The sequence below is a fragment of the Phyllopteryx taeniolatus genome, chromosome 9 (genome assembly GCF_024500385.1).
Source record: "Phyllopteryx taeniolatus isolate TA_2022b chromosome 9, UOR_Ptae_1.2, whole genome shotgun sequence".
NCBI classification, from domain to species: Eukaryota; Metazoa; Chordata; class Actinopteri; order Syngnathiformes; family Syngnathidae; genus Phyllopteryx; species Phyllopteryx taeniolatus.
Window position 1 is genome coordinate 11,947,154 of NC_084510.1, and position 26,114 is coordinate 11,973,267.

At 46.0% G+C, this 26,114-nt stretch overlaps 1 protein-coding gene across 2 annotated transcripts in view; it reads left to right on the forward strand.

Moving 5' to 3' along the window:
- Positions 1-39: 39 nt before the first annotated feature.
- ubap2a (ubiquitin associated protein 2a) overlaps positions 40-26,114 on the forward strand; it is a 30,394-nt gene continuing 4,319 nt past the window's right edge. Inside the window, exons 1-24 of one of the 2 annotated variants that reach the window (XM_061783922.1) lie at positions 40-183; positions 3,317-3,455; positions 3,628-3,705; positions 4,715-4,825; positions 6,564-6,726; positions 6,815-6,901; positions 6,984-7,047; positions 7,472-7,569; positions 7,700-7,758; positions 7,852-7,922; positions 8,827-9,001; positions 9,141-9,414; positions 9,513-9,817; positions 12,413-12,639; positions 12,759-13,038; positions 13,203-13,242; positions 13,348-13,525; positions 15,220-15,265; positions 16,179-16,485; positions 16,559-16,650; positions 20,908-20,958; positions 21,036-21,129; positions 23,535-23,757; positions 23,994-24,130. In XM_061783922.1, coding sequence (XP_061639906.1) covers positions 3,360-3,455; positions 3,628-3,705; positions 4,715-4,825; positions 6,564-6,726; positions 6,815-6,901; positions 6,984-7,047; positions 7,472-7,569; positions 7,700-7,758; positions 7,852-7,922; positions 8,827-9,001; positions 9,141-9,414; positions 9,513-9,817; positions 12,413-12,639; positions 12,759-13,038; positions 13,203-13,242; positions 13,348-13,525; positions 15,220-15,265; positions 16,179-16,485; positions 16,559-16,650; positions 20,908-20,958; positions 21,036-21,129; positions 23,535-23,731 — 3,093 coding nt within the window. In that variant the 5' untranslated portion in view covers positions 40-183; positions 3,317-3,359 and the 3' untranslated portion in view covers positions 23,732-23,757; positions 23,994-24,130. Of the gene's footprint in view, positions 184-3,316; positions 3,456-3,627; positions 3,706-4,714; positions 4,826-6,563; positions 6,727-6,814; positions 6,902-6,983; positions 7,048-7,471; positions 7,570-7,699; positions 7,759-7,851; positions 7,923-8,826; positions 9,002-9,140; positions 9,415-9,512; positions 9,818-12,412; positions 12,640-12,758; positions 13,039-13,202; positions 13,243-13,347; positions 13,526-15,219; positions 15,266-16,178; positions 16,486-16,558; positions 16,651-20,907; positions 20,959-21,035; positions 21,130-23,534; positions 23,758-23,993; positions 24,417-26,114 lie in introns of those variants that run through there. The other variant, XM_061783921.1, reaches the window with a different exon arrangement.

Consider the following 26,114-nt stretch of genomic DNA (forward strand, 5'->3'; position numbering starts at 1 on the left):
GTCATTTTTAATGTGGGGGGCAGTTAAAGTAAGACTCCAGCATAGCCATAAAAATAGTGATTTATGTGACACGAACCCGAACAAAACAAGTTGTGTCCAGAGGACATCGGAGGAGAATCCACCGCGGTAGCCTTATCACGTGACCACCTTGTCTGCTGCTGGCTGAGTGAAGCGTGTTAGCAGGTAATAACACGATTTTTGATCATCTTTTTGCTTATTCGGTGGCCAATTCTCAAGGCGTTTCATTGGTTTTCTTGATAGTACCTGGCGTCTGTACATGGTCCCTTACCTCGGCTGTTTTCCTTACTCAGGGCTGTGAGCGAGCGGTGTCTTTCGCAATTTTTCCTGTTGTCTAGGTTTCCCAGCGAGCAATGTCGTGATGGGATTGTGTTCCGCTGAAAGGCCTTCGTCGTTTGAGTCGATACACTTTGACTCTTTGCTGGTGACGCTCTCGTAATTGTCGTTTGTAAAAATGATGCTAGCTGAAGATATGACCAACACTTAAATGAGCTGATTATACGGCCGATGTTACCAACTAGGACCAGCGTTATGTAGCATCATTTGCTAACTTTAGCTTCAGCCAGCTGCCTCCGAGACTCGGTTCGGGTTAGCATGTTAGCGAGGACAAAGAGGCCCCTAGTATCATAAGCATCGAGTTTGTCCTTTTTATTTAACCGTGATACGACGACAACATAATTTGCCATTGCCAAGTGTAATGTAATTGAATAAACACACACAGGGAATAAACAAATAATACAAATTGACAGGTGGTAGCATTGCTCTCGTCGAAACATTCGCTCTCTTGGCTATTCTCAAATAAAGGATCTCTTCTGATAAATGTGGTTATGTGTGCCTATTCGCTCGAATGTCAACACCAAATGTAACTGTTTCTAATGTATCATTTACGTGGGGTTATGTCAGTAAAACCGACCCTTCTTCAATGAATGGACTTTATTGTCAGGATCAAGACAATAATTTGAAGTGTAAAAGAAAGTGTTCGCTACTTAAATGATTTGTTAAGGTCACGGTTTGTCTCAGTATTGAAATCTCCAGCCAGCTCCTTGGCATTAGCTTTGTTCAATCCAGCAGCCAATGGCGTCACTGTGTTCGATGACGTCACTGTTCTGATGTAAACCGCACTGCTATTGTTCTCACAATAAGCAACTGTCAGTGGGCTTATTTTTCCTTTTTCTTCCTCCGATTTTAAAGTTTGTTTCGTGGTTAATTGTGCAGAGTTCCACAGTTTGTATATTCCGTTGGTATTGTGCAAGATTTATCCACTGGCATGTATCAACTATTCACCAAGACACACACGTTTGTCATATGCATCTCCAACCCCAATTGCAATGAAGTTGGGACGTTGCGTTAAACAGAATAGAATGATTTGCAAATCATGATCAACCTATATTTAATTGAATACACTACAAAGACAAGATATTTAATTTTCAGACTGATCAACTTCAGTGTTTTTAGCAAATAATCATCAACTTAGAATTTAATGGCTGCAACACGTTCCAAAATAGCTGGGACAGGTGGCAAAAAAGACTGAGAAAGTTGAGGAATGCTCATCAAACACCTGTTTGGAACATCCCACAGGTGAACAGGCTAATTGGGAACAGGTGGGTGCCCTGATTGGGTATAAAAGGAGCTTCGCTGAATTGCTCAGTCATTCACAAGCAAAGATGGGGCGAGGCTCACCTTTTGTGAACAAGTGCGTGAGAAGTCGAACAGTTTAAGGACAATGTTCCTCAACGTACAATTGCAAGAAATTTAGGGATTTTCATCATAATATCATCAAAAGGTTCAGACAATCTGGAGAAATCACTGCGTGTAAGCGGCAAGGCCGAAAACCAACACTGAATGCCCGTGACCTTCGATCCCTCAGGTGGCACTCCATCAAAAACCGACATCAATGTGTGAAGGATATCACCACATGGGCTCAGGAACACTTCAGAAAATCAATGTCAGTAAATACAGTTCGGCGCTACATCCGAAAGTGGAACTTGAAATGCAAAGCAAAAGCCATTTATCAACAACACGCAGAAGCGCCGCCTGCTTCTCTGGGCCCGAGCTCATCTAAGATGAACTGATGAAAAGTGGAAGTGGTCTGTGGTCCGACGAGTCCACATTTCAAATTGTTTTTGGAAATTGTGGACGTCGTGTCCTCCGGGCCAAAGAGGAAAAGAACCATCTGGACTGTTATGGACGCAAAGTTCAAAAGCCAGCATCTTTGATGGTATGGGGCTGTGTTAGTGCCAATGGTATGGGTAACTTACATATCTGTGAAAGCACCATTAATGCTGAAAGGTACATACAGGTTTTGGAGAAACATATGCTGCCATCCAAGCGACGTCTTTTTCATGGACGCCCCTGCTTATTTCAGCAAGACAATGCTAAACCACATTCTGCATGTGTTACAACAGCTTCGTAGTAAAAGAGTGCGGGTACTAGACTGGCCTGCCTGCAGTCCAGACCTGTCTTCCATTGAAAATGTGTGGCGCATTATGAAGCGTAAAATATGACAATGGAGACTCGAGACTGTTGAACAGCTGAAGCTGTACATCAAGTAAGAATGGGAAAGAATTCCACCTACAAAGCTTCAATAATTAGTGTCCTCAGTTCCCAAACATTTATTGAATGTTGTTAAAAGAAAAGGTGATGTAACACAGTGGTAAACATGAGCCTGTCCCAGCTTTTTCGGAACGTGTTGCAGCCATAAAATTCTAAGTTGATTATTTTCTAAAAACAATGAAGTTTATAGGTTTGAACATTAAATATCTTGTCTTTGTAGTGTATTAAATTAAATATATGTTGAAAATGATTTGCAAATCATTGTATTGTGTTTTCATTTATGTTTAACACAACATCCCAACTTCATTGGAATTGGGGTTGTACAATAGTTTATTGGATTTGCCTCGAGTGAAACTTTGGCAATGTGGTATTGTGTGCAATTTGCCCTACACTAGTTATCCATAAGAGAATGCATAGTGACGGTATACTGTACGGTCTTACATTTCCTGCTACCCCCCCAGCACACACAGACACACACTCGCACGCACACACTCGTTCTTTGTAAACGGACACGAGGTCACTCTCCCTCCTTGACCTAGATATACAGCAACGCTGTTGCATCACCCGACCAATTGTGTCTTGCACCAATAATGATGTCAAATAATGTACACACTTCACAACCATTTGTGGTAATTAATACGCACCCCCAAAATTACAAACACAATACATTGCTCTAAAGTTATGATGGGGCAGTGTGTGTATGAACATTTTTGTGAGTTTTCTTTGTTTCTTGTTTCCTTGGCAGGTTTTTTCTATTTTGTACATACAGAGTTTTGTATATACTGTATATGATGAGCTCGCTGGGCAACGAAAAGGCCCGGGGCCCTCGTGAAAAAGTGCCGCCTGCTGCCACTCACATGTCTCAACCACAGAAACAGATACAGGTGAGAGTCCAGAGCCACGCAAACGTTGGAGGACCACACACACACTTCACAGCTGCAGACGTTATTAAACAAAACATCAGTGACCCAAATACTATTGCCAACAAATCCATGTTTGAATACTGATTGCATATTTGTTTTTAATCGCTAACTCTTAAGTGTTTTTGTGTTGCAGGCTACCGCTGAGCAAATTCGGCTTGCCCAGATGATCTATGACAAGAATGATGCTGACTTTGAAGACAAAGTTAACCAGGTACAAAAATTGGGTTATTTGGGTCAGGGTTTGCACAACAATCTGGTCTTTCAGTTCTTTCCTCACAGTATGGGATATTTGCAAAAGGTTGTCAATGAAGACACTTGATGACTAAGGCCGGCTGGCGAATGTACAGTTCAGTATATGTAGAGCCTCAAAATGTTGTTTCCTGATAAGAACACCAGGGGTCGCAGCTTTTCTGTTTTGGTGAGTTAGTCTGGCAAGGGTCTATCGCCAGGTGTACAGGTGTGAGTCGTCGACTGTAATTTGTTTGCGGTTGTTCAGTTCAGTCGCGTTCGGGTACTTCGGTTGGTTTGCGGCAGGGCGGGCTTTAGGGATGCGTTGCAGTCACAATAAATTCTATCCATCCATCCATCCATTTTCTGAGCCGCTTCTCCTCACTAGGGTCGCGGGCGTGCTGCAGCCTATCCCAGCTGTCATCGGGCAGGAGGCGGGGTACACCCTGAACTGGTTGCCAGCCAATCGCAGGGCACATAGAAACCAACAACCATTCGCACTCACAGTCATGCCTACGGGCAATTTAGAGTCTCCAATTAATGCATGTTTTTGGGATGTGGGAGGAAACCGGAGTACCCGGAGAAAACCCACGCAGGCACGGGGAGAACATGCAAACTCCACACAGGCGGGCCCGGGGATTGAAACCGGGTCCTCAGAACTGTGAGGCTGACGCTCTAACCAGTCGGCCACCGTGCCAATAAATTCTAGAGTATGGTATTACATGACCATTGTCTAACAAATGTTTAATTTTCAGTACATATGTATACTCATACTTGTTGGGTTTTGTAGTCGGTCAAGGTTTTTCGAGATGATTGATTAAATCACTGTAGAAGCTTAACTCAACAACATATGCTGTGTTCCAATTATATTAATTTGATAATTGGCAAGACAACAATTTGTGTAAATGTCATCACAGACTGTGATGGAAGAAATGACTGACTTTCCTTCCATATTTTTTTAACACTCTTTTTTTGTTTGTTGTTTACTTCAGCTGATGGAGGTTACTGGCAAGAACCAGGATGAATGTATGGTCGCGCTTCATGACTGCAACGAGGATGTGAGCAGAGCCATCAACTTCCTCCTGGAGAGCACCTCGGATATGGTAGGCTTGTGCGATAGAAATTGTCCAATCATCTGACTGAATAAATGAATTATGAAAAACCCATCTGTTATTCCCCTGCACTGAACGACAACCCCAATTCCAATGAAGTTGGGACGTTGTGTTAAACATAAATAAAAACAGAATATAATGACTTGCAAATCATGTTCAACCTATATTTAATTGTATACACTACAAAGACAATATATTTAATGTTCAAACTGATAAACTTTATTGTTTTTAGCAAATAATCATTAACTTAGAATTTTATGACTGCAACACGTTCCAAAAAAGCTGGGACAGGGTCATGTTTACCAATGTGTTACATCACCTTTTCTTTTAACAACATTCAATAAACGTTTGGGAACTGAGGACAATAATTCTTGAAGCTTTGTAGGTGGAATTCTTTCCCATTCTTGCTTGATGTACAGCTACAGCTTCTCAACAGTCCGGGGTCTCCATTGTTGTATTTTATGCTTCATAAGGCGCCATACATTTTCAATGAGAGACAGGTCTGGACTGCAGGCAGGCCAGTCTAGTACCCACACTCTTTAACTAAAAAGCCACGCTGTTGTAAGACGTGCAGAATGTGGTTTGGCATTGTCTTGCTGAAATAAGCAGGGGCGTCCATGAAAAAGGCATTGCTTGGATGGCAGCATATGCTTCTCCAAAACCTGTATGTACCTTTCAGCATTAATGGTGCCTTCACAGATGTGTAAGTTACCCATGCCATTGGGACTAACACAGCCCCATACCATCACAGATGCTGGCTTTTGAACTTTGAACCATAACAGTCCGGATGGTTCTTTTCCTCTTTGTCCTGGAGGACACGACTCCCACAATTTCCAAAAACAATTTGAAATGTGGACTCGTCGTACCACAGAACACTTTTCCACTTTTCATCAGTCCATCTTAGATGAGCTCGGGCCCAGAGAAGCCGGCGGCGTTTCTGGTTGCTGTTGATAAATGGCTTTTGCTTTGCATATTAGAGTTTCAAGTTGGACTTACAGCTGTAGTGCCAAACTGTATTTACTGACATTAGTTTTCTGAAGTGTTCCTGAGCCCATGTGGTGATATCCTTTACACATTGATGTCGGTTTTTGATGCAGTGCCACCTGAGGGATCGAAGGCCACGGGCATTCAATGTTGGTTTTCGGCCTTGCCGCTTTTATGCAGTGATTTCGCCAGATTCTGTGAACCTTTTGATGATATTTTGGACCGTAGATGATGAAATCCCAACATTCCAAGTGTACGTTGAGGAACATTGTCCTTAAACTGTTTGACTATTTTCTCACGCACCTGTTCACAAAGAGGTGAACCTCGCCCCATCTTTGCTTGTGAATGACTGAGCAGTTCAGGGAAGCTTCTTTTATACCCAATCATGGCACCCACCTGTTCCCATTTACCCTGTTCACCTGTGGGATGTTCCAAACAGGTGTTTGATGAGCATTCCTCAACTTTCTCAATCTTTTTTGCCACCTGTCCCAGCTTTTTTGGAACCTGTTGCAGCCATAAAATTCCAAGTTAATGATTACTTGCTAAAAACAATAAAGTTGATAAGTTTGAACATTAAATATCTTGTCTTTGTAGTGTATTCAATTAAATATATATTATATTTGAACATGATTTGTAAATCATTGTATTCTGTTTTTATTTATGTTTAACAAAGCGTTCCAACTTCATTGGAATTGGGTTTGTACTACATGGCAGCTTTACACTTTTGCTAACGCTTTGTGTTTAGACCTCATGGGAGACAGTAGGGAAGAAGAAGCCGCTGATGAAGGAGGGTCCTTCAGAAAGCAAGGAGAACAAGGAGAACCGGGAGAAGAAAGGCGACAGGGAGGCTAGCAAGGGCCGTGCGACATCAAACCGCAAGGGCAAAGGGGCCAACCGAAGCCGACAGGGTATACCATTTTGATACATTTTCAGTGTCACACGACTGTCACCATTTAGCCTTAATGTAACGTCTGTATCCATGCATCTTTGCACCAGGTGCAGTTCGTCCAGAGGAAAATGGCGTGGAGGTGACACCAGTGGACAGAGGCTCCGATCGAGGAAGGAGGGCAAAAGGTGGTCGAGGTGAGATGAGAATTTTTTTTTAAACTAAATTATACTCATCGCTTAAGTGGGTGTTGCTGATGCTTGGGTGATGTTTATGCAGGGTCTGGAAGTAGAGGCAGAGGCAGAGGACCAGCAGCAAGCAGGTTCTCAGCCCAGGGCATGGGGTATGTTGACACTCATCAGTATTTGAAATTTGAAATCTGTATAATTTTACAATGAGTGAAGGGAACGCCTTTAATTAGCTTATTGACTTGCAGTACATCTGCTAAGTATTCACAGTGCTTCACTTTCCCCACATTTTACTCCTACAGCTCTGTTGTAAAATTATTATTTTTTTTAAATCTCAAAATTCTAGACAACACCACACTATCACAATGTAAAAAAAACTGATGTTGTTTTAGATTTTTGACTATTTATGTAATTATAAAAAAGAATAAGATGTCACATCTACAGAATTATTTACAGCCTTAGGCATGAAGCTCAAAGTTGAGCACAGTTGGATCCTGTTTCCACTGATCTCTGGGGAGATCTGAAAATGGGTGTACACCGATAATCTGTAACATTATTCACTCCTTTTTTATTTCCCAGAACGTTCAATCCCGCAGACTATACCTCAGAGGCGGGGACGGGAACCACACAGAGTGAGGCTTGGGACACAGCGGCCAACAACAATACAGATGACATGGGTTAGTGTTGTGTGCATAGAACACACTATACCTCTTCGTGGACTGTACACTGTGTTTGAGGCAGATGGTTTCTGCTCAAGTGTTGTTAACACACTCATTCGTCCCCGACATGTTGTTTACTGTTCTTTAGCTAACTGGAGGAACCCGATTGAAGAATATGGACCTGAGGACTGGAATGAAGATGTTAGTGTGAGTCCTCACAAAAAGTTTTATGAAAGGCCTGGAATTAAAATGATTGGTGTGTCATATTGCTCCTTTTTGTTTGTTTTTGTTTTCTTGCAGCTCTCAGAGACCAAAGTATTCACTTCCTCATGCGCGCCTCCTGCTGAGAATCACATCACTTCTGGCCAAAGGTGACAAGCTGGCTGTTGTTTATATATACACACACACACACAGTGGGTACGGAAAGTTTTCAGACCCCCTTAAATCTCTCACTCTATTTTTATATTTCAGCCATTTGCTAAAATCATTTAAGTTCATTTTTCCACATTAATGTACGCACAGCACCCCATACTGACAGAAAAAAAACAGAATTGTTGAAATTTTTGCAGATTTATTAAAAAAGAAAAACTGAAATATCATAAGTGTTCAGACCCTTTGCTGTGACACTCATATATTTAACTCGGGTGCTGTCCATTTCTTCTGATCAACCTTAAAATGGTTCTGTACCTTCATTGGAGTCTAGCTGTGTTTGATTATACTGACATACTCACTGTGTGTATATATATATATATATATATAATAAATTATATATTATTATATATAATCTTGTTATATTTAAATAATACATTAGATTACAGATTAGATTAGATTATGTTCTCGTTGATAGGGACAGAAATTGAAAATATCGACCCAAAGTAGTGCAGACTTGGGGAACAAAGAGGTTAGTAAAACTGCTTGAACAGAGAGTGCGGGTGGTGGGATGAATGGTGAGCAGAGAGCGAAGATAGGGTGGGGTCATGCCAATAAGTGTTTTATAGATAAACATGGACCAATAAATTTGTCTGCGTGAGTGAAAAGGGGGCCAATTAATGAGGGAGTACAGTTTACAGTGTTGGTTGTTAAACGGAGCACTGCCCTGCATTTGGCTGGCGACCAGACCAGGGTGTTCCCTGTCTCTCACCCACAGTCAGCTGGGATTGGCTCCAGCTCACCTGCGACCCTAATGAGGTCAAGCAATATGCAGTATACAAAATGTATGGAGGGATGAATTATTGTCTTCCAACATTTTTAACTTGACTAATCGTCATTTTATAGTTTGGACCTAGTCTCTCTGCTGCAGAAGCCTGTGGTCGGTGGAAGAGAAGCACCCTCCTCCTCACAGAGTCTGGTCTTTACCAACTCTCACCACCACCAACCACCACAGCAGCAACATCAGCCTCCCCCCAGCCGTAGCACCACCGGTGGCACCAGCTATGCTCATGCTGCCCTGGTAAAAAAAAAAAAAAAAAAGACTCTTCTTGAGTTGTTACTCATTATTGTTCTTGAAAGCATCTTCCTTTGTGTTACACAAACAGCACACGTCATCAAAAACACGGAAGACTAACTCTTCCTCCTTTTACCTGTGCCAGACATCAGTTCTTGGAGCTGGTTTTGGAGACCTGGGCCAAGCCAAGAGGCCTCCACCCAGTGCAGGAGCTCAGATACTGGAACAGCTTAAGGGTCCTGGTTTGGGTCCTCTGCCGTCGTCCCAGGTGGCACATCCAGCCAGCACCCAAGGAGGCAACCCTTCAATTAGCCGCCTCCCAAGCCTGGGACCATCTGTACCTCCACCCGCTTCCTCCAGTTGGGACATGAAGGCACCGGAATCTAACGCCGCCACCACACTATCCTCACAGTTCAGCCGTAAGTATTCTTGTCAAAGCCTTCAGCAGTGCAGTAATGTATAAGTGTGCCTTTTTTCCACACAATTAATATCATTGTGTGTTTCGGTGCGTGTGTAGGTGAGTTTGGCCTCCAGCCAGAGCCTTCACTTGTACTGAGCCAGCTCATTCAGAGGCACACTGGCCCCTCCTTGCCACTGGCACGTCAGCCCAGTCCACCGTCTCAACAACAAGCGGCCCCTGCGCCTGTCTCCTCTGCTCCGCAGCACAGCAGCTCGTCGGCACAGGCAGGCCCAGTGTTGGCAGCTGCTGGTCTCAAACATCCGCCCCCCAGCACAGGGCTGGATGCTCAGGGCTGCGGGACACCACAGCAGCAGCGGGCTCAACTGAAAGGTCAAAAACGAAGGCTACCTCCGACTTCAAAGGTAAGGCTACAGGATGAAGTTCTGTGGTACCTTGACTTAAGAGTACCCCACCTTGCGAGTTTTGCAGTTTACGAGCCCTCGCTTGTTTCATTTTTGTTTTTATTTATTAATTTTTTCTTGCAAACCAAAATTTAAGGTATGAGCAACTTTCAGGTAAGCTGCTGGTCGAGTGAATAAAAAAAAACATGGAGCAATTCAGGTTTAACCTTTTTGTGGAACCTGGGTTCACTAACAAATTGCCTTACAATACAGTCTACCACTAACAAAATTTTCTGAAAAATATTGCATGGGTTTACAAACTATACTTCTCTTTGCAAACATTTATGGCAGCTGCACAGAATGCTCAATTGTGCTATTTCTCACACGCTGTAAATATCACTCTTTGTATCACATATAACAGGTATCTTTTTTTTTTCTCCTGTAAATTATCCCTCAGTATGGCTCCCAAGAAACTGAACAGTGCAAGTGATCGTGCTATTAGTTTTGCGGTTGCTGTGAATGCTCTTCTTCGCAGTATAGGGGGACAGAAACCTACAACTATAGAAATGCCGAGAACTACCCTGGGAATGCCCAATCTTGTCCGATCTTTGCAGCTAAGCAGGGTCGGTCCTGGCTAGTACTTGAATGGGAGACCACCTAGGAATACCAGGTGCTGGGGTTGGGCAGTAGGCCAATCACCTGCTCCCGTAAAAACTACAGATTACAGAAACCGCAATTGTGGCCTAATGTGCCTCATGGAACTGAGAGTTCTGGGAAAAAGAAAAAAAAAACGCAGAAATGCAGCATGCCGATCAGTAACTGCTGGTGTGGTACACGTAAGAGAGCGCCCCAAGACGGCAAAAGGAGTTTTTGGAACATAACCCTTGCCAAAGAAAGACGGCCCTCCCCGCTGCCAGAGCTGCAATACGGACGTAACGTCCAGCGGCTTGGTGGGTGGCTCTCGCCTCTGCGTGTTCATAGTAACCTCGTTTACACGGGGCCTTGTATTTCAATTAGAATCAGTTTAGAAGCCCAAACCGAATGAAAATGCTCCATATAAACACCTTAATCGGAATAAACAGGCCGAATCCGAATGGAATTTCATTCGGATTCACAGGGGTGGAATATTCCTTTTGCCAAACCAATCAGAAGTAGATTTTCGTCATGGAAACCATGAATCCGAATAGTGTCAGGATGCGCGCTTTCTGCGCACGCTCTGTCCTGGCGTGAATGTGCCGTGCCGTCATCGTTTACGCACTTGGAAATATGGCGGCTTCATAACTGAGCTGGTCTGCTACGAAGATGTTTTTAACTACTTATAACTTGTTTTTATCAAGCTGTTGCTTTAATAAAAGTATAAAAACAATCATAACTACTGTGCTAAATAGACAATTGACCTCCATCTTGATAAATTACTTGACATTTACATTGATCTGCGCATGTCACATCGTCTGTAAAACAGCTGTTTTTATTGAATTTATTGGCCCATGTAAACAGTAGATCGGAATAGATCACATGCAAACAGTTCAATCGGAATGACAAAAAAGTCTGCATGCAAACCCGTGTTTGTGTTTTTACAGGGCTGGAACGGATTAATGACAGTTCAATTAATTTCAATGGGGGAAAATCATTTGACATTTGACATAAGCTGACTAACCACTCTGTCATGAAACAAACTCACAAGTCAAGGTATCACTCTATGTGCAAAGCTATTGAAGTAGTGATTTCAAAAATCTAATTATGCCCTAAGTCTTCTGAACAGTAACGTACCGTATTTTCACGACCATAAGGCGCACCGTATTAAAAAGCGCAGTCTCAGTTACGGGGTCTATTTCTGTATTTTGCACATACATAAGGCGCACCTGCCATATTATTGGGCGCAGGCATGGTAAAACATACGCAAGTTAAAACATTCGCTAGCTTAAAACATGAATGCACGCTAAAGCATGCTAGCGTATGTTTTTAAAAAGGCAGCGGCAGCAAAACTGAGTTCGGTTGTACTTTATTGAAGTTTTTAACAATGTGCTCACGTTATTTTTTGATCAATCCTCATCCACAAATCCATCAAAGTCCTCATCTTCTGTATCCGAAATGAAGTTTCGGCAAGTTCTCCATCAAACATGCCGGGATCCCTCTCGTCATTGTCGGAGTCAGTCTCGTTGCAGAGGGGCTGTTCAGCAATGGTGCCGTTTTCCTGCTTCCTCCACTTGCAAACCATGGATTCGTTGATCTTGAATTCTCTCGATTCCCATGTTCCTCCTCGTAACTGATAGCTTGCAGTTTAAACTGTGCTTCGTAGGCGTGTCTCTTTGTAGGTGCCATTTTCGGGGGTCCTTAGCCAAACTGATATTGTCGGCAGGAAATGCTCCCAGTCAGTCATGCGGAGCGGCCATCAAAGTCACACAACAACATTTACAGATTTTGGAACTCAGTGCACACATAAGGCGCGTCACATTATAAGGCGCCCCGTCCATTTTGGAGAAAATTTAAGACTTTTAAGTGCGCCTTATGGTCGTGAAAATACAGTATATCAGAGATGTGCAGGTTCAAATATTTATGTGAATTCAATCAAACATTAGGCATAAATTGTATGTGTAAACCTCTATCCTGTGACAGATCCCCTCCACAGCAGTAGAAATGCCAGGCTCCACTGATGTCCCTGGTATAAACCTTCAGTTTGGAGCATTGGACTTTGGCTCTGAGTCTGCTTTGCCAGAGTTTGGACTTGTGGACAGCGCTGTCAGTGCAGCATCCAGGGAATCCACTCCGGCCCCTGGCCCTGTTGCACCCACATCAGGACCAGGGACGCAGAGTCAGACAAGCATGTACTCCAAACCACTCAGGTACTGTTGGATATCACATATAAAACAAGTTCAAACTTTATTATTATTTTTTTTTCACCAGTATTATATTATCTGGGAAATCTATAAAGTGAGTTGTCTTAATTTTCTTTGTGTTGTAGTGAGTCGCTTGGCAGTCCTCTCTCTGTCGACCTCCCTCTGCCCCTCTCCTCGTCTGAGCCAGTGTATCACTCGTCCTCAGTGGCACTCCCCAGTCTCACGCCCTCTTCACTAGGGCCCGCCAACTCCAGCAATCCTCCCTCGTCGTCGCTGACCACTTCTACCATCTCGTCCTGCTCTGTACCGCCTTTCTCCACTGTGGGAGGAAGCTATGATGGGTCCCTGCCGCCTCAAGCACGTCTGGCCTTCTCCCAGAACAAAGAAGCCACTGGAACGGTTATGGTGAGGAGAAATGATATACAGAAGTTTATCATTCCTTCTATTCAGTTTAGTGAGTAAATCCCCCGCTATATCGCAGTTAACCTATCATATTCCTGCTATATTGCAGATTTTTCTGTTAAACATATCTTTATTTATTTTTTTGTTTTCTGTTTTTCCTACCCTAGAATGGTCTGAATGGAGTAAGGACATCTGCAGCTTTAGACAGTACGTTAGATTGGACAAATCTAAATAAAAATCAACTATATTAAATAGTTACTTTAGTACATACAATCAGTTTATTTTATATAAGCACTGTCGTACTCTGCTTAGTTTCCTCAGCGTCCTCCACACCAAAGCCTGACTCTCCGTCTCTTAGCGCCAACACCAACTGCGCTCCCGCACTCTCCTCCCACTTAGCCCCCTCCACATTGCCTGCACAGAGCTCCACCACGCTCTCCAGCCTGGCACAGGACCTTCCCTCAGCCGGCCAGCTCAACGCTCTCAACAGGTGACACGCTCACACATACCAGACCCACTGTGGCGCTGAACAATCCATTTCAAGCTGTAAATTGTCTTACTAGTTGGGAAGCTTTAGGGTTGGGCATCAAGAATCGAGAACCGATTGGAACCGGGACTAACGTTCTGGTTCTCCCGGAATCGTTCAAATTTAAAACTTTCGGTTACCAGTTTCGATGCCTAGTTCTCCGGGCCCGAATAAGAAGTGGTGAAAACCAACGATGAAGCGGCAAAAACCAACGAAGAAGTAGAATGCGCACGAAGACGTGCTCATACCCAACGGCGGCGACGAACAAAAGTGTGTCTTAACTTTGTTAAAAATAATGACCAGTCGCCTCACTGCAACACTTGGAATAAGATTATATTATACAAAGGAGGCTTTCACGATGTGTAGCGTCTGACCCACTCCGAGCCTCAGCCTACACCGCGCAGAGCTTCAGTGAAGTCAACTCTGCCAATTGGGTGAGTGAAACAATAAAATACGCCTATGCCAACATTGAGACAGCTAACAAGGTAAACGGTTGGTTGCACTTTTGCACTGATTGCTTTTAGCATTTATTTTAGTCTTCAAACCAACGTAAGAACCGATGACAGGAAAAAAAAAAGCTTAACATGAACAACACACAATGAAGTGGGACAAAATTCACATATAAATTGACTCACAGTATCACAAACACTAACCTTGTGCCTCATCGGTGGGTAAGGAAAGGAATCAAGGGGTTATAGCGTTTTGGACCGGGGTTCTGTGTGGAGTTTGCATGTTCTCCCTGTGCTTGCATGGGTTTTCTCCGGGTATTCCGGTTTCCTTCCACATCCTAAACATATGAGTGGTAGGTTGATTGAAGACTCTAAATTGCCCGTAGGTGTGAATGTGAGTTCAAGTATTTATTTATTTATATGTGCCCTGTGATTGGCTGGCGATCGGTTCAGGGTGTACCCCGCCTCTCGCGTAAAGATAGCTGGGGTCGGCTCCAGCACGCACGCCACCCTAGTGAGGATAAGCAATACAGAAAATGGATGGGTGGATGGTTCCATGCATTAAAATAAAAAAAGAAATCACCGGTGCCGTGTGAAGTTACTTTTTGCGCCAAAATGCTGAGTTCCGCTGCGTACCCTTCAAAATAAAAGGCTACAAGCTTATAACAGGAAGTCAAGTAAAAACTTGCACATATAAACTATTTGACGTGCTAAATCAGTCCCAAATAACGATTTTAACAATACGATATTTAACTTTTAGATGAAACATTAATTAATGAATATTAAGTCAATTGGGTTAGTTCCACACACATTGACTTTTAGTTCGTAGGTTTGATAGTGATACTGGTTCTAAAGAACCCCGAGTCAAATGTTCATTTTAGTTTATACTGCGGGCTGCTAAGAAAATGGATGGTCAGAATTTGGACACCCTTTATTTAAACCCTGCAAACTTTTTTGACCCAGCCCCCTAAAAGAATCGGAATCAAGAATCGTTTGGAACCGGAATCGAAATAAGGAACCGGAATTGGAACCGGAATCGCTCAAATTCAAACGATGTCCAACCCTACCAATCTTAAATTCACTGTTGTCACATTTTCCTAATGTAATTGGATAAATGCAAAATGAGTGAACAAAGTGTGTTCAGTACCCAGACAATACAATGGATGGATGAATGCTTAATGTAATTCTCTTCTTGGCTTGTATCTGCAGCCATGTCAACAGTCATTCCTCAGCTCTTGGCTCCAATTCTCTCACCGTAAGTACATTTGAATAAATTCTAGTTACAGGGGGTCCTCAGTTTAGGTGGTACCAACATACCACATAGAAGGTTACGAACTGCGTGCAATTAACTAGTTTATACAACGGTGTATGAAAATGTGTGATTTGATTGTTTTATGATGATATTGGAATTATGTGCAAGTGTGGAGTGCAACTCCATTGTAAACGAAGGTCCCCCTGGACAGGAAAATATTTAATGCGCATCCATTTACTTAATATAGAACCCCAATTCCAATGAAGTTGGGACGTTGTGTTGAACATAAATAAAAACAAAACAAAATATAATTATTTGCAAATCATGTTCAACCTATATTTAATTGAATACACTACAAAGACAAGATGCCTTTTTGGCATGTAGGACTCCTGAGGCAGCTGATGGGGAGTATAATTAACCTACAGGCACCTGTGGCCACTGGCAACCAGTTCAGGGTGTACCCCGCCTCCTGCCCGATGACAGCTGGGATAGGCTCCAGCACGCCCGCGACCCTAGTGAGGAGAAGCGGCTCAGAAAATGGATGGATGGATGGCACCTGCGGCCATTCATACAACAGAATAATAGATAGCTTTGTGTTTAACTAACTAAAAATTACATTTTGATGAGATCATCAAACCGTACAATATATGGTCAAAAATTATATACGCCGAATGTGATTTTTGTGAACTTTTTGATTGGTGGTGTACTGTGAAATTGTTCTAATCTAAACTGCCTGTCTTTGCTCAATATTGGTTGGGAAAACAATTCGTTTGGTAGATACTTTGGACATTCTGGTAGCTGAAAGCATGAAGAAACAAAACTTGTCCTAGTTATTGATCAGTAGGCTAAATCACACTAACAGTATATGGATACCAACAAACATACATCAGCAAATCAACATTGTGTTGCTCCTCAGTACACAAGCATTGACAGCAGCGTGAGCTCTCTCGCTCCCTCCTCCGCCTCCTACACTTCGTCACAACCACCACCTTCAGCGCTTCACTCAGCCCACAACAGCAGCAACAGTAGCAGCAGCTGCATCAGCCACCTGGCGAGCATGTCCAGCATGGTCAACATGAGCAGCAACGTCTGCGGTATCGCAGGCACAAGCGGCCTTCACTCTGCTACCACCAGCACGGCCCTGGGACTTGGCTCCAATGGAGCTACTGGCACATCCAACCTCTCTGGACCAAGGACCACACCCCTGCTCTCCTCCTCCACTGGTACACACATAAGCACACCCCAAAAAAATTATAATTATCATTTGTGTAATGTATGTTGTCATTGTGTTAACAGGTAAAGCCCCACCTAACCTGTCCCAAGGAGTTCCTCCTCTTCTGCCCAACCAGTATATCATGGGTCCAGGGGGACTGCTGCCAGCATACCCAGTAAGTATCACTATACAGTGGTACCTTGACTTATGAGTTTAATTCATTCTGTGACTAAGCTTGTTACTTAATTTAGTTGCATATCAGATCAATTTTCCTCATTGAAATTAAATGAAAGGCCATCAATCCATTCCAGTAATGAGCCCAATTTAATTGAACCTACTAATAATAGATTTTTTTCCCCCCAGAAATGTTCACAGTTTGTAGTTTAAGTACTTGTTTGAAGGTTTATTTAAAAAACATTTTGTTTTAGCCTGTCCTCTTCCTGTCAGGCATTTTGAAAATGAGGTAATTGTTGGATGCCCGTCAGAAGCAGAGAGCTGTGATTGAATTTCTTGCTTTGGAAGGGGAACCACGATTAAACATTTTCATAAGGTTTCAAAATGTATATGGGGAAGCTGCAATAGGATATAGCACAGTCCATCCATCCATCCATTCTCTACCGCTTATCCGGGTCGGGTCGCGGGGGCAGTAGCTTCAGCAGGGACGCCCAGACTACCCTCTCCCCAGCCACTTCATCCAGCTCTTCCGGGGGGATCCCGAGGCGTTCCCAGGCCAGCCGAAGGATGTAGTCTCTCCAGCGCGTCCTGGGTCGTCCCCGGGGTCTCCTCCCGGTGGGACATGCCCGGAACACCTCACCAGGGAGGCGTCCGGGAGGCATCCGAATCAGATGCCCCAGCCACCTCATCTGGCTCCTCTCAATGCGGAGGAGTAGCGGCTCTACTCTGAGATCCTCCCGGATGACCGAGCTTCTCACCCTATCTCTAAGGGAGAGCCCGGACACCCTGCGGAGGAAACTCATTTCGGCCGCTTGTATCCGGGATCTTGTTCTTTCGGTCACGACCCACAGCTCATGACCATAGGTGAGGGTAGGAACGAAGATCGACCGGTAAATTGAGAGCTTCGCCTTTCGGTTTAGCTCTTTCTTTACCACAACGGACCGATACAAAGTCCGCATCACTGCAGACGCTGCACCGATCCGCCTGTCGATCTCCCGTTCCATTCTTCCCTCACTCGTGAACAAGACCCCAAGATACTTGAATTCCTCCACTTGGGGCAGGATCTCATCCCCGACCTGGAGATGGCATGCCACCCTTTCCCGACTGAGGACCATGGTCTCAGATTTGGAGGTGCTGATTCTCATCCCAGCCGCTTCACACTCGGCTGCGAACTGCTCCAATGAGAGTTGGAGGTCACGGCTTGATGAAGCCAACAGAACCACATCATCTGCAAAAAGCAGAGATGCAATACTGAGGCCACCAAACCGGACCCCCTCTACGCCTCGGCTGCGCCTAGAAATTCTGTCCATAAAAGTTATGAACAGAATCGGCGACAAAGGGCAGCCTTGGCGGAGTCCAACCCTCACCGGGAACGAGTCCGACTTACTGCCGGATATGCGGACCAAACTCTGACTCCGGTCGTACAGGGACCGAACAGCCCGTATCAGGGGGTTCGGTACCCCATACTCCCGAAGCACTCTCCACAGGACTCCCCGAGGGACACGGTCGAACGCCTTCTCCAAGTCCACAAAACACATGTAGACTGGTTGGGCGAACTCCCATGCACCCTCGAGGACCCTGCCGAGGGTGTAGAGCTGGTCCACTGTTCCACGGCCAGGACGAAAACCACACTGCTCCTCCTGAATCTGAGATTCGACTTCCCGACGGACCCTCCTCTCCAGCACCCCTGAATAGACCTTACCAGGGAGGCTGAGCAGTGTGATCCCCCTGTAGTTGGAACACACCCTCCGGTCCCCCTTCTTAAAAAGGGGGACCACCACCCCAGTCTGCCAATCCAGAGGCACTGTCCCCGATGTCCACGCGATGTTGCAGAGGCGTGTCAACCAGGACAGCCCCACAACATCCAGAGCCTTTAGGAACTCCGGGCGAATCTCATCCACCCCCGGGGCCCTGCCACCGAGGAGCTTTTTAACTACCTCGGTGACCTCAAACCCAGAGATAGGAGAGCCCGCCTCAGAGAACCCACACTCTGCTTCCCCATGGGAAGGCGTGTCGGTGGAATTGAGGAGGTCTTCGAAGTATTCTCCCCACCGACTCACAACGTCCCGAGTCGAGGTCAGCAGCGCCCCATCCCTACTATACACAGTGTTGGTGGTGCACTGCTTTCCTCTCCTGAGACATCGGATGGTGGACCAGAATTTCCTCGAAGCCGTCCGGAAGTCTTTCTCCATGGCCTCACCGAACTCCTCCCATGCCCGGGTTTTTGCTTCAGCGACCACCAGAGCTGCATTCCGCTTGGCCAGCCGGTACCCATCAGCTGCCTCAGGAGTCCCACAGGCCAAAAAGGCCCGATAGGACTCCTTCTTCAGCTTGACGGCATCCCTCACCGTTGGTGTCCACCAACGGGTTCGGGGATTGCCGCCACGACAGGCACCGACCACCTTACGGCCACAGCTCCGGTCGGCCGCCTCAGCAATGGAGGCGCGGAACATGGTCCACTCGGACTCGATGTCCCCCGCCTCCCCCGGAACATGAGCAAAGTTCTGTCGGAGGTGGGAGTTGAAACTCCTTCTGACAGGGGATTCTGCCAGACGTTCTCAGCAGACCCTCACAATACGTTTGGGCCTCCCACGTCGGACCGGCATCTTCCCCCACCATCGGAGCCAACTCACCACCAGGTGGTGATCAGTTGACAGCTCCGCCCCTCTCTTCACCCGAGTGTCCAAGACATGCGGCCGCAAGTCCGATGACACGACCACAAAGTTGATCATCGAACTGCGACCTAGGGTGTCCTGGTGCCAAGTGCACGTGTGGACACCCTTATGCTTGAACATGGTGTTCGTTATGGACAATCCGTGACGAGCACAGAAGTCCAATAACAGAACACCGCTTGGGTTCTGATCGGGGGGGCCGTTCCTCCCAATCGCGCCCTTCCAGGTCTCACTGTCATTGCCCACGTGAGCATTGAAGTCCCCCAACAGAACAATGGAGTCCCCAGCGGGAGCGCTCTCCAGCACCCCCTCCAAGGACTCCAAAAAGGGTGGGTACTCTGAACTGCTGTTTGGTGCATAGGCACAAACAACAGTCAGGACCCGTCCCCCCACCCGAAGGCGGAGGGAGGCTACCCTCTCGTCCACCGGGGTGAACCCCAACGTACAGGCGCCGAGCCGGGGGGCAATAAGTATACCCACACCTGCTCGGCGCCTCTCACCATGGGCAACTCCAGAGTGGAAGAGAGTCCAACCCCTCTCGAGAGGACTGGTACCAGAGCCCCAGGTGTGTGTGGAGGCGAGTCCGACTATATCGAGTCGGAACTTCTCGACCTCACACACCAGCTCGGGCTCCTTCCCTGCCAGAGAGGTGACATTCCACGTCCCTAGAGCCAGCTTCTGTAGCCGGGGATCGGATCGCCAAGGTCCCCGCCTTCGGCCACCGCCCAGCTCACACTGCACCCGACCCCTATGGCCCCTCCCACAGGTGGTGAGCCCATGGGAAGGGGGACCCACGTTACCCTTTCGGGCTGTGCCCGGCCGGGCCCCATGGGTGCAGGCCCGGCCACCAGGCGCTCGCCTTCGAGCCCCACCACCAGGCCTGGCTCCAGTGGGGGGCCCCGGTGGCCCGCGTCCGGGCAAGGGAAAACCAAGTCCATTGTTTGTCGTCATCATTAGGGGTCTTTGAGCCGTGCTTTGTCTGGTCCCTCACCTAGGACCTGTTTGTCATGGGTGACCCTGCCAGGGGCATAAAGCCCCAGACAACTTAGCTCCTAGGATCACTGGGACACACAAACCCCTCCACCACGACAAGGTGACGGCTCAAGGAGGGGTATAGCACAGTCAAATAGTCAAAACCTTTTTTTTTTTTTTTTTTTTTTTTTTTTTTCCCCCAAATAAACCTTAAAACAAGTATTTAAACTACAAACAGAAAATATCAGAGAAAAATTCAACTATTAGTAGGTTAAATTGAATTGGGCTCATTACTTTCTGACTGCCCCTCGTATATTTATGCTTGTAATTTTTTGTATTTAAATATGTCAACCATGTGTTTTAAAAAAAGTCTGTTTAAATAGGTTTTAATGTGTTTAAAGCCTGTGGGAGGGGTAAAACTATTTTTTTGTTTTTTTAAATGGTCTTTCTATATTGCAAATTTTCACTGATAGCGGGTGGGTGTGGAACATATTCCCCGCAATGAACGGCGGTTCACTGTATTCTTACAAATAAATGTCATTTTACTTCTCATGCACACTACAAATAAAAAAACAGTGGGCGATTCAGATATTAAATACATGTTTGTTTCACAGCAGATTTATGGATATGAGGATCTCCATATGCTCCAGTCCAGACTACCAATGGTGAGCCTACATCATCATACCCCCACGCCTTGACTTGTTTATTTGGACTAGGTTCCAATCTTGTCTTGTGCCCTCAGCCCTCACTGCAGGATTACTATGGAATCACATTCCCTGGCCCCACTGCCACTCTGTCGAGCAGAGACGGGAGCCTCACCAACAACCTCTATTCAGGTAGGAGTATTCTGCTTGGTCATTGGCCACATCAAACTTTATCAAATAAATCCATACTCGTGACATCTGTGCTGGATTACCATTATATGGTTCAAGTGAAACAATTCCGCAATTGGTCCCAAGTATCACAATTCGGATATGTGTCTTGGCAGTGTAGAGAAAAGTGACTGGAATCAGATATCCTCAGATTGTAATTAGGCCTCTTCCAAATCTGGATACAAATCTGATATGTACCTGAAAAGTGCCAATGCGAGTGCATCATGAACGTTCAGGTCAGTGGCACCCTAGTGTCATCGAACTCTGCCGATCAGTGAGGTGGCATGCCAGCGTCTGCCCAAGCAACAGAAATAGCAGCATAGACCAAGGCTGTCAAACATGTTGTCATTATGGGCTACATTGTAGTTATGGAAGGAAGGGGGGTAAAAAAAGCAAAAACAACTGCTTTTATTTGTTGTAAACAAGAACAGATTTAAAGACATTTAAAAGGAAGCATCAACAGCTTAAATCTTTTCTTTTTAAGAACATAGCTCATTTTACAAATAGGACTAGGATTGGGCTAACTAACGTTCCGGTTCTCCCGGAATCATTCAAATGTAAACATTTTGGTTCCCACTCGATGCCTACAGTCCGCCCAACTCGAAGAAGAAGCAGCGAAAATCAACGAAGAACACGCACGAAGATGTGCTTGTGCCCAACGGTGGTGAACAAAAGTGTGTCTTAACTTGGTTGAAATGAAGGACCCGTCGTCTCAGTGCAACACTTGGAATAAGATTATATTGTGCAAAGGAGGCTTTCACGATGTTTAGCGTCTGACGTGCTACGAGCCTCAGCCAACACTGCGCGGAGCGTCAGTGAAGTCAACTCTCAGTCAACTGCGTGAGTGAAACAATAAAATACGTCTATGCCAACATTGCGACAGCTAACAAGGTAAACGGTTGTTTGCACTGTTGCATTGATGGTTTTTAGCATTTATTTTAGTCTTCAAATGTAAGTATGTATGTACAACGTAAGAGCCAATGACAGGAAAAAAAAGCTTAACATTGAGCTAAAACTTCACCGAAGCAAATTTACATCACAATGAATTGGGACAAAATTCACATAAACGTTGTCTCACATATCACAAACACTAACCTTCTGCCTTATCGGTGGGTAGGGAAAGGAAGCAGACTTTTATAGCATTTGGTTCCATCCATTTACAAAAAAAATAAATAAATCAGGTACTCCGGTTTCCTCCCATATCCCAAAAACATGCATGGTAGGTTAATTGAAGACTCTAAATTGCCCATGAATTTGAGTGTGAATGGTTGTTTGTTTATATGTGCTCCACAATTGGCTGGCGACCAGATCAGGGTGTACCCAACCTCTTGCCCAAAGATAGCTGGGATAGGCTCCAGCACGCCCGCGACCCTAGTGAGGATGCACGGTACGGAAGATGGATGGATGGTTTTGTATCCCAGCCCCAGTAAACCATGGTGTTCCTCAAGGCTCACTTTCGATAATAATTTCCAGATTTATATATTTTTACAAATCGCAATTTCAACATAGACCGCCATTTTGCAGTGCATTCTGGGTAGTGACGTCAAATGGGGATGTGCCCGACGCACGGAGTTTTTAGCAGGAGAGATAGTAGCAGCGCCTGGCAGCGATGAACGCTGTTCAGCCATTTCAGTTCGAGCCAGAGTGTGATCAGGGAAAGGAGAGTAAGGAAGTCACAAGAATTGAGGATGAAGATGACGGGTGTGAAGAAACTCGAGTTGGTCATATTCAGATGTGTATTTGTAGCTACTGCTTAAGTGGGCTGATCAAGGTACGTGGCCACAGCGCCTCGTGTCTTTCGTGTCTTTCTGCTCAGGTTTCGCTTGTCCCACGTGGGCGTTTTGGCTCCTTGTGAGGTAAGAATAAAAAGAAAGAATCTGGGCTGAAGTGATGAGAACACAGATCACAGATATTTCGGCAGCTCAACTCTTCCGACGGCCTCCCCCTTCTGACCGCATCCTCCCACCGTTTCCTCAACTTTCTCTCTTTGGGAAAGCTATGAATGCTTACCTCCTTTTTTGCATTCCGTCCTGATTGAAAATTGCATCCAAAAGCGGCGCATTATGGCATTTTTTAACTCTTTTCGCTGACGATAAGTTGTTTGCAAGTGGCTAGCTTAGCTCCGCAGAGAGCAGCAACGTGACAATTTTCTAACAGCCATTCTACGTCATCATTCACAGGATGCTTTGCACACACTAAAACATGTCTAGTCTTAGTAAAGCTGGGTTCGCCATCTGTCATCCATCGCTCCCACGCCGCTCTCAACTTCACTTTGAACACCCTGTTTATACCGATGTCCAGTGGTTGGAGTTCCTTCGTCAAGCCTCACCTCACTCAGCCACTCTCTCATTTTCTCCTCGTCCATCCAGCCATGCTGTCCTCAGTCACAGGCGCCTTTCCTCTGTATAAGCAGCGTGTCGGCAGGAAATGCTCCCAGTCAGTCAAGCGGATCGCTCATCAAAGTCACACAACAGCATTTACAGATTTTGGAACGATGTACACACATAAGGCACCCCATCCATTTTGGAGAAAATTGAAGACTTTTAAGTGCGCCTTATGGTCGTGAAAATACGGTATATCAGAGATGTGCAGGTGAGTAACTACACTAACCTATAGCAAAAAGTCTGCGATAGACTGAATCCGCAATTAGTTAACCATGATATAGCGAGAGATTACTGTATGTGTTAATTTACTTCCATGTTGTCCCTACATGGTGTTGACAATTTTCATGCAGTTTGGGCATCTTTTTGTTCACTGAACGTAAACAGTGATATCAGATACTGTATGTGTCATTGGATTTGGGCACATCTCTCGCTCTCTCTCTGCAGGAGGTGACATCACAAAGTTTGGAAGGAATGACTCCACCTCTCCAGCACCACCCACAAGCCTGTCAGCTCAGCAGCAGCCCCCACAGGGCCAAAACCAAGGCCCGAGCCAGAGCCAGCCTCAGCCTCCTCAGGCCCAGCCTCAGCCGCAGGGCCAGCCACAGCACCACAGCAGTCAGCAGGCCTTCCTGCCTCCAGGCTACAGCTATACAGGGCTGCCTTACTATGCCGGCATGCCCGGCGCCGTACCAAGTGCCGCAGCGTTCCAGTATGGCCCCACCATGTTTGTTCCTCCAGGGGGCCCAGGACCAGCCTCAGCGAAGCAGCACAGCATGGGTCTCAGCCTGGGCAACCCGTCTGCAAGCCCCTTCCAGCAGCAGACACAACAGCAGCCCACTGGTTATGGCCAGCACACCTTCAGCTCAGGTCAGTGACTTCACAACAGATTCACCGTCATTATTTGCCGCTTATTAGTTTCCTTTTGTATTATCGTGGGACCGTGACTTCCGAGTGTTCCAGTTAAGGGTATTTTTGGTTGATTTGTGTTGGGAGCCAAAATTTATGTTACGAGCGAGTTTCAGATTAGCTGCTGCTCGAGCGAAATGGGGGGGTCACTGATCCACTAAGTCACTGATCCACTGTCAGCCATGTATTGACCAGGCAAACTATTACACACACAAAGACAAAATGTGAACCCTCAGAAGGAGCATGGAGCAGACCTCACACTGAACTAATCATGTGGTAAACAGCCAACCCAGCTCGTCTTCAGCTCCTGGTGGCACTCAGTAGGCCACACACCTTAAAGACACTCATAAATGTATGTGTGTGTTTTGGCTTAGTTACACTTTGAAAAACAAACAGGTCTGCACCTGCCGGGGGCTCAAAAGGGAGGTAGGCACAAGCCATGGAGCACTAAGCGCTGGTCCCACCCCAGGGCTCCCGGAGACCCCGTGAGCAACAACAACACCGGGTCGCAGCTCCCCACCCTGCTATTGTCGACCAAAACATGTCGGGCTGATATCGCAGCCACACACACCATTGGAGGTCAACCTCTATCCAGGAGAGACCACAGGAACTCCAGAACTGTGGGAACCGAGCAAAGCACTCAGTCCTGCCTGTGGTCTCCACAACCCCTGCAAACAATGTCCACCAACTGGCATATCAAAGCCGAATGGACACCTCCCTGGCAGCCACAATGGTCCACCGGACAGGCTCCGCACAACTGCTCAGCAGAGAGTCAAGCCATACAGCAGGAAAACCCGTAAGTGGTAGCAGTGAGGATTGGGATGCCAAGGCCTACCCCCATGTCGGGACAACACATCAGTCCCGCCGGGGAGACACCATTGTTCACTCAAGCAGAGTTTGCGCAACAGGGAGAACCATGTCCAGGCTGGCCAGAAGGGGGCCACCAGCAACAGTGACCCTCCTGAAGAACCCTAAGAAGCATTAGTCAAACAGAGGGAGGGGTGGAAAGCCAGAAAGGAGGCATCCCAGCCAAGGGTTCACCACCGCATCTTCGCCCTGAGTTGATTTCCCACAGAGAAAACCAAAGGGGACTGTCCGTCACAACGACAGCAGACCCATCAGCACCACAGCTGTCGTGGATGTCAGCTGACCAAAACGTTGCAGGAAAGCCATGTACGGCAGCAATCTGTCCTACCAGAAGAGTGTGAGGAGGCAAAGAACGTCGTTCACCCAGTGAAAGGATGGTTGATCTGGTCCAGTCCCGCCACTGCAGCATCATCCATGGGTGCGAAAACTTCTCCGTCCTTTGACAGCTGTGAGAGAGCCACAGTATCTCCCCAGCAAGCATGTAGCCCATTCAAATAGCCATCTGATAGGGGAACAGAAAAGGTAGGAAAGAGCCTCCAATACCTGAGGAAGGCGATCCCAGGAGCCAACCGAGTGCATTGTAGGACGCGCCAAGGCATTGCACAAGATACCCTGCACTGAGCTATCAACTGCCCTGCCGGAGACATTGACGGTGCCAGAGAAATCACCACCCTGAGCAAGCCCTAGCACGGAGGGGTACACCGTGAACTGGTCGCCAGCCAATCGCAGGGCACATATAAACAATCATTCGCACTCACATTCACAGCTACAGGCAATTTACAGTCTTCAATT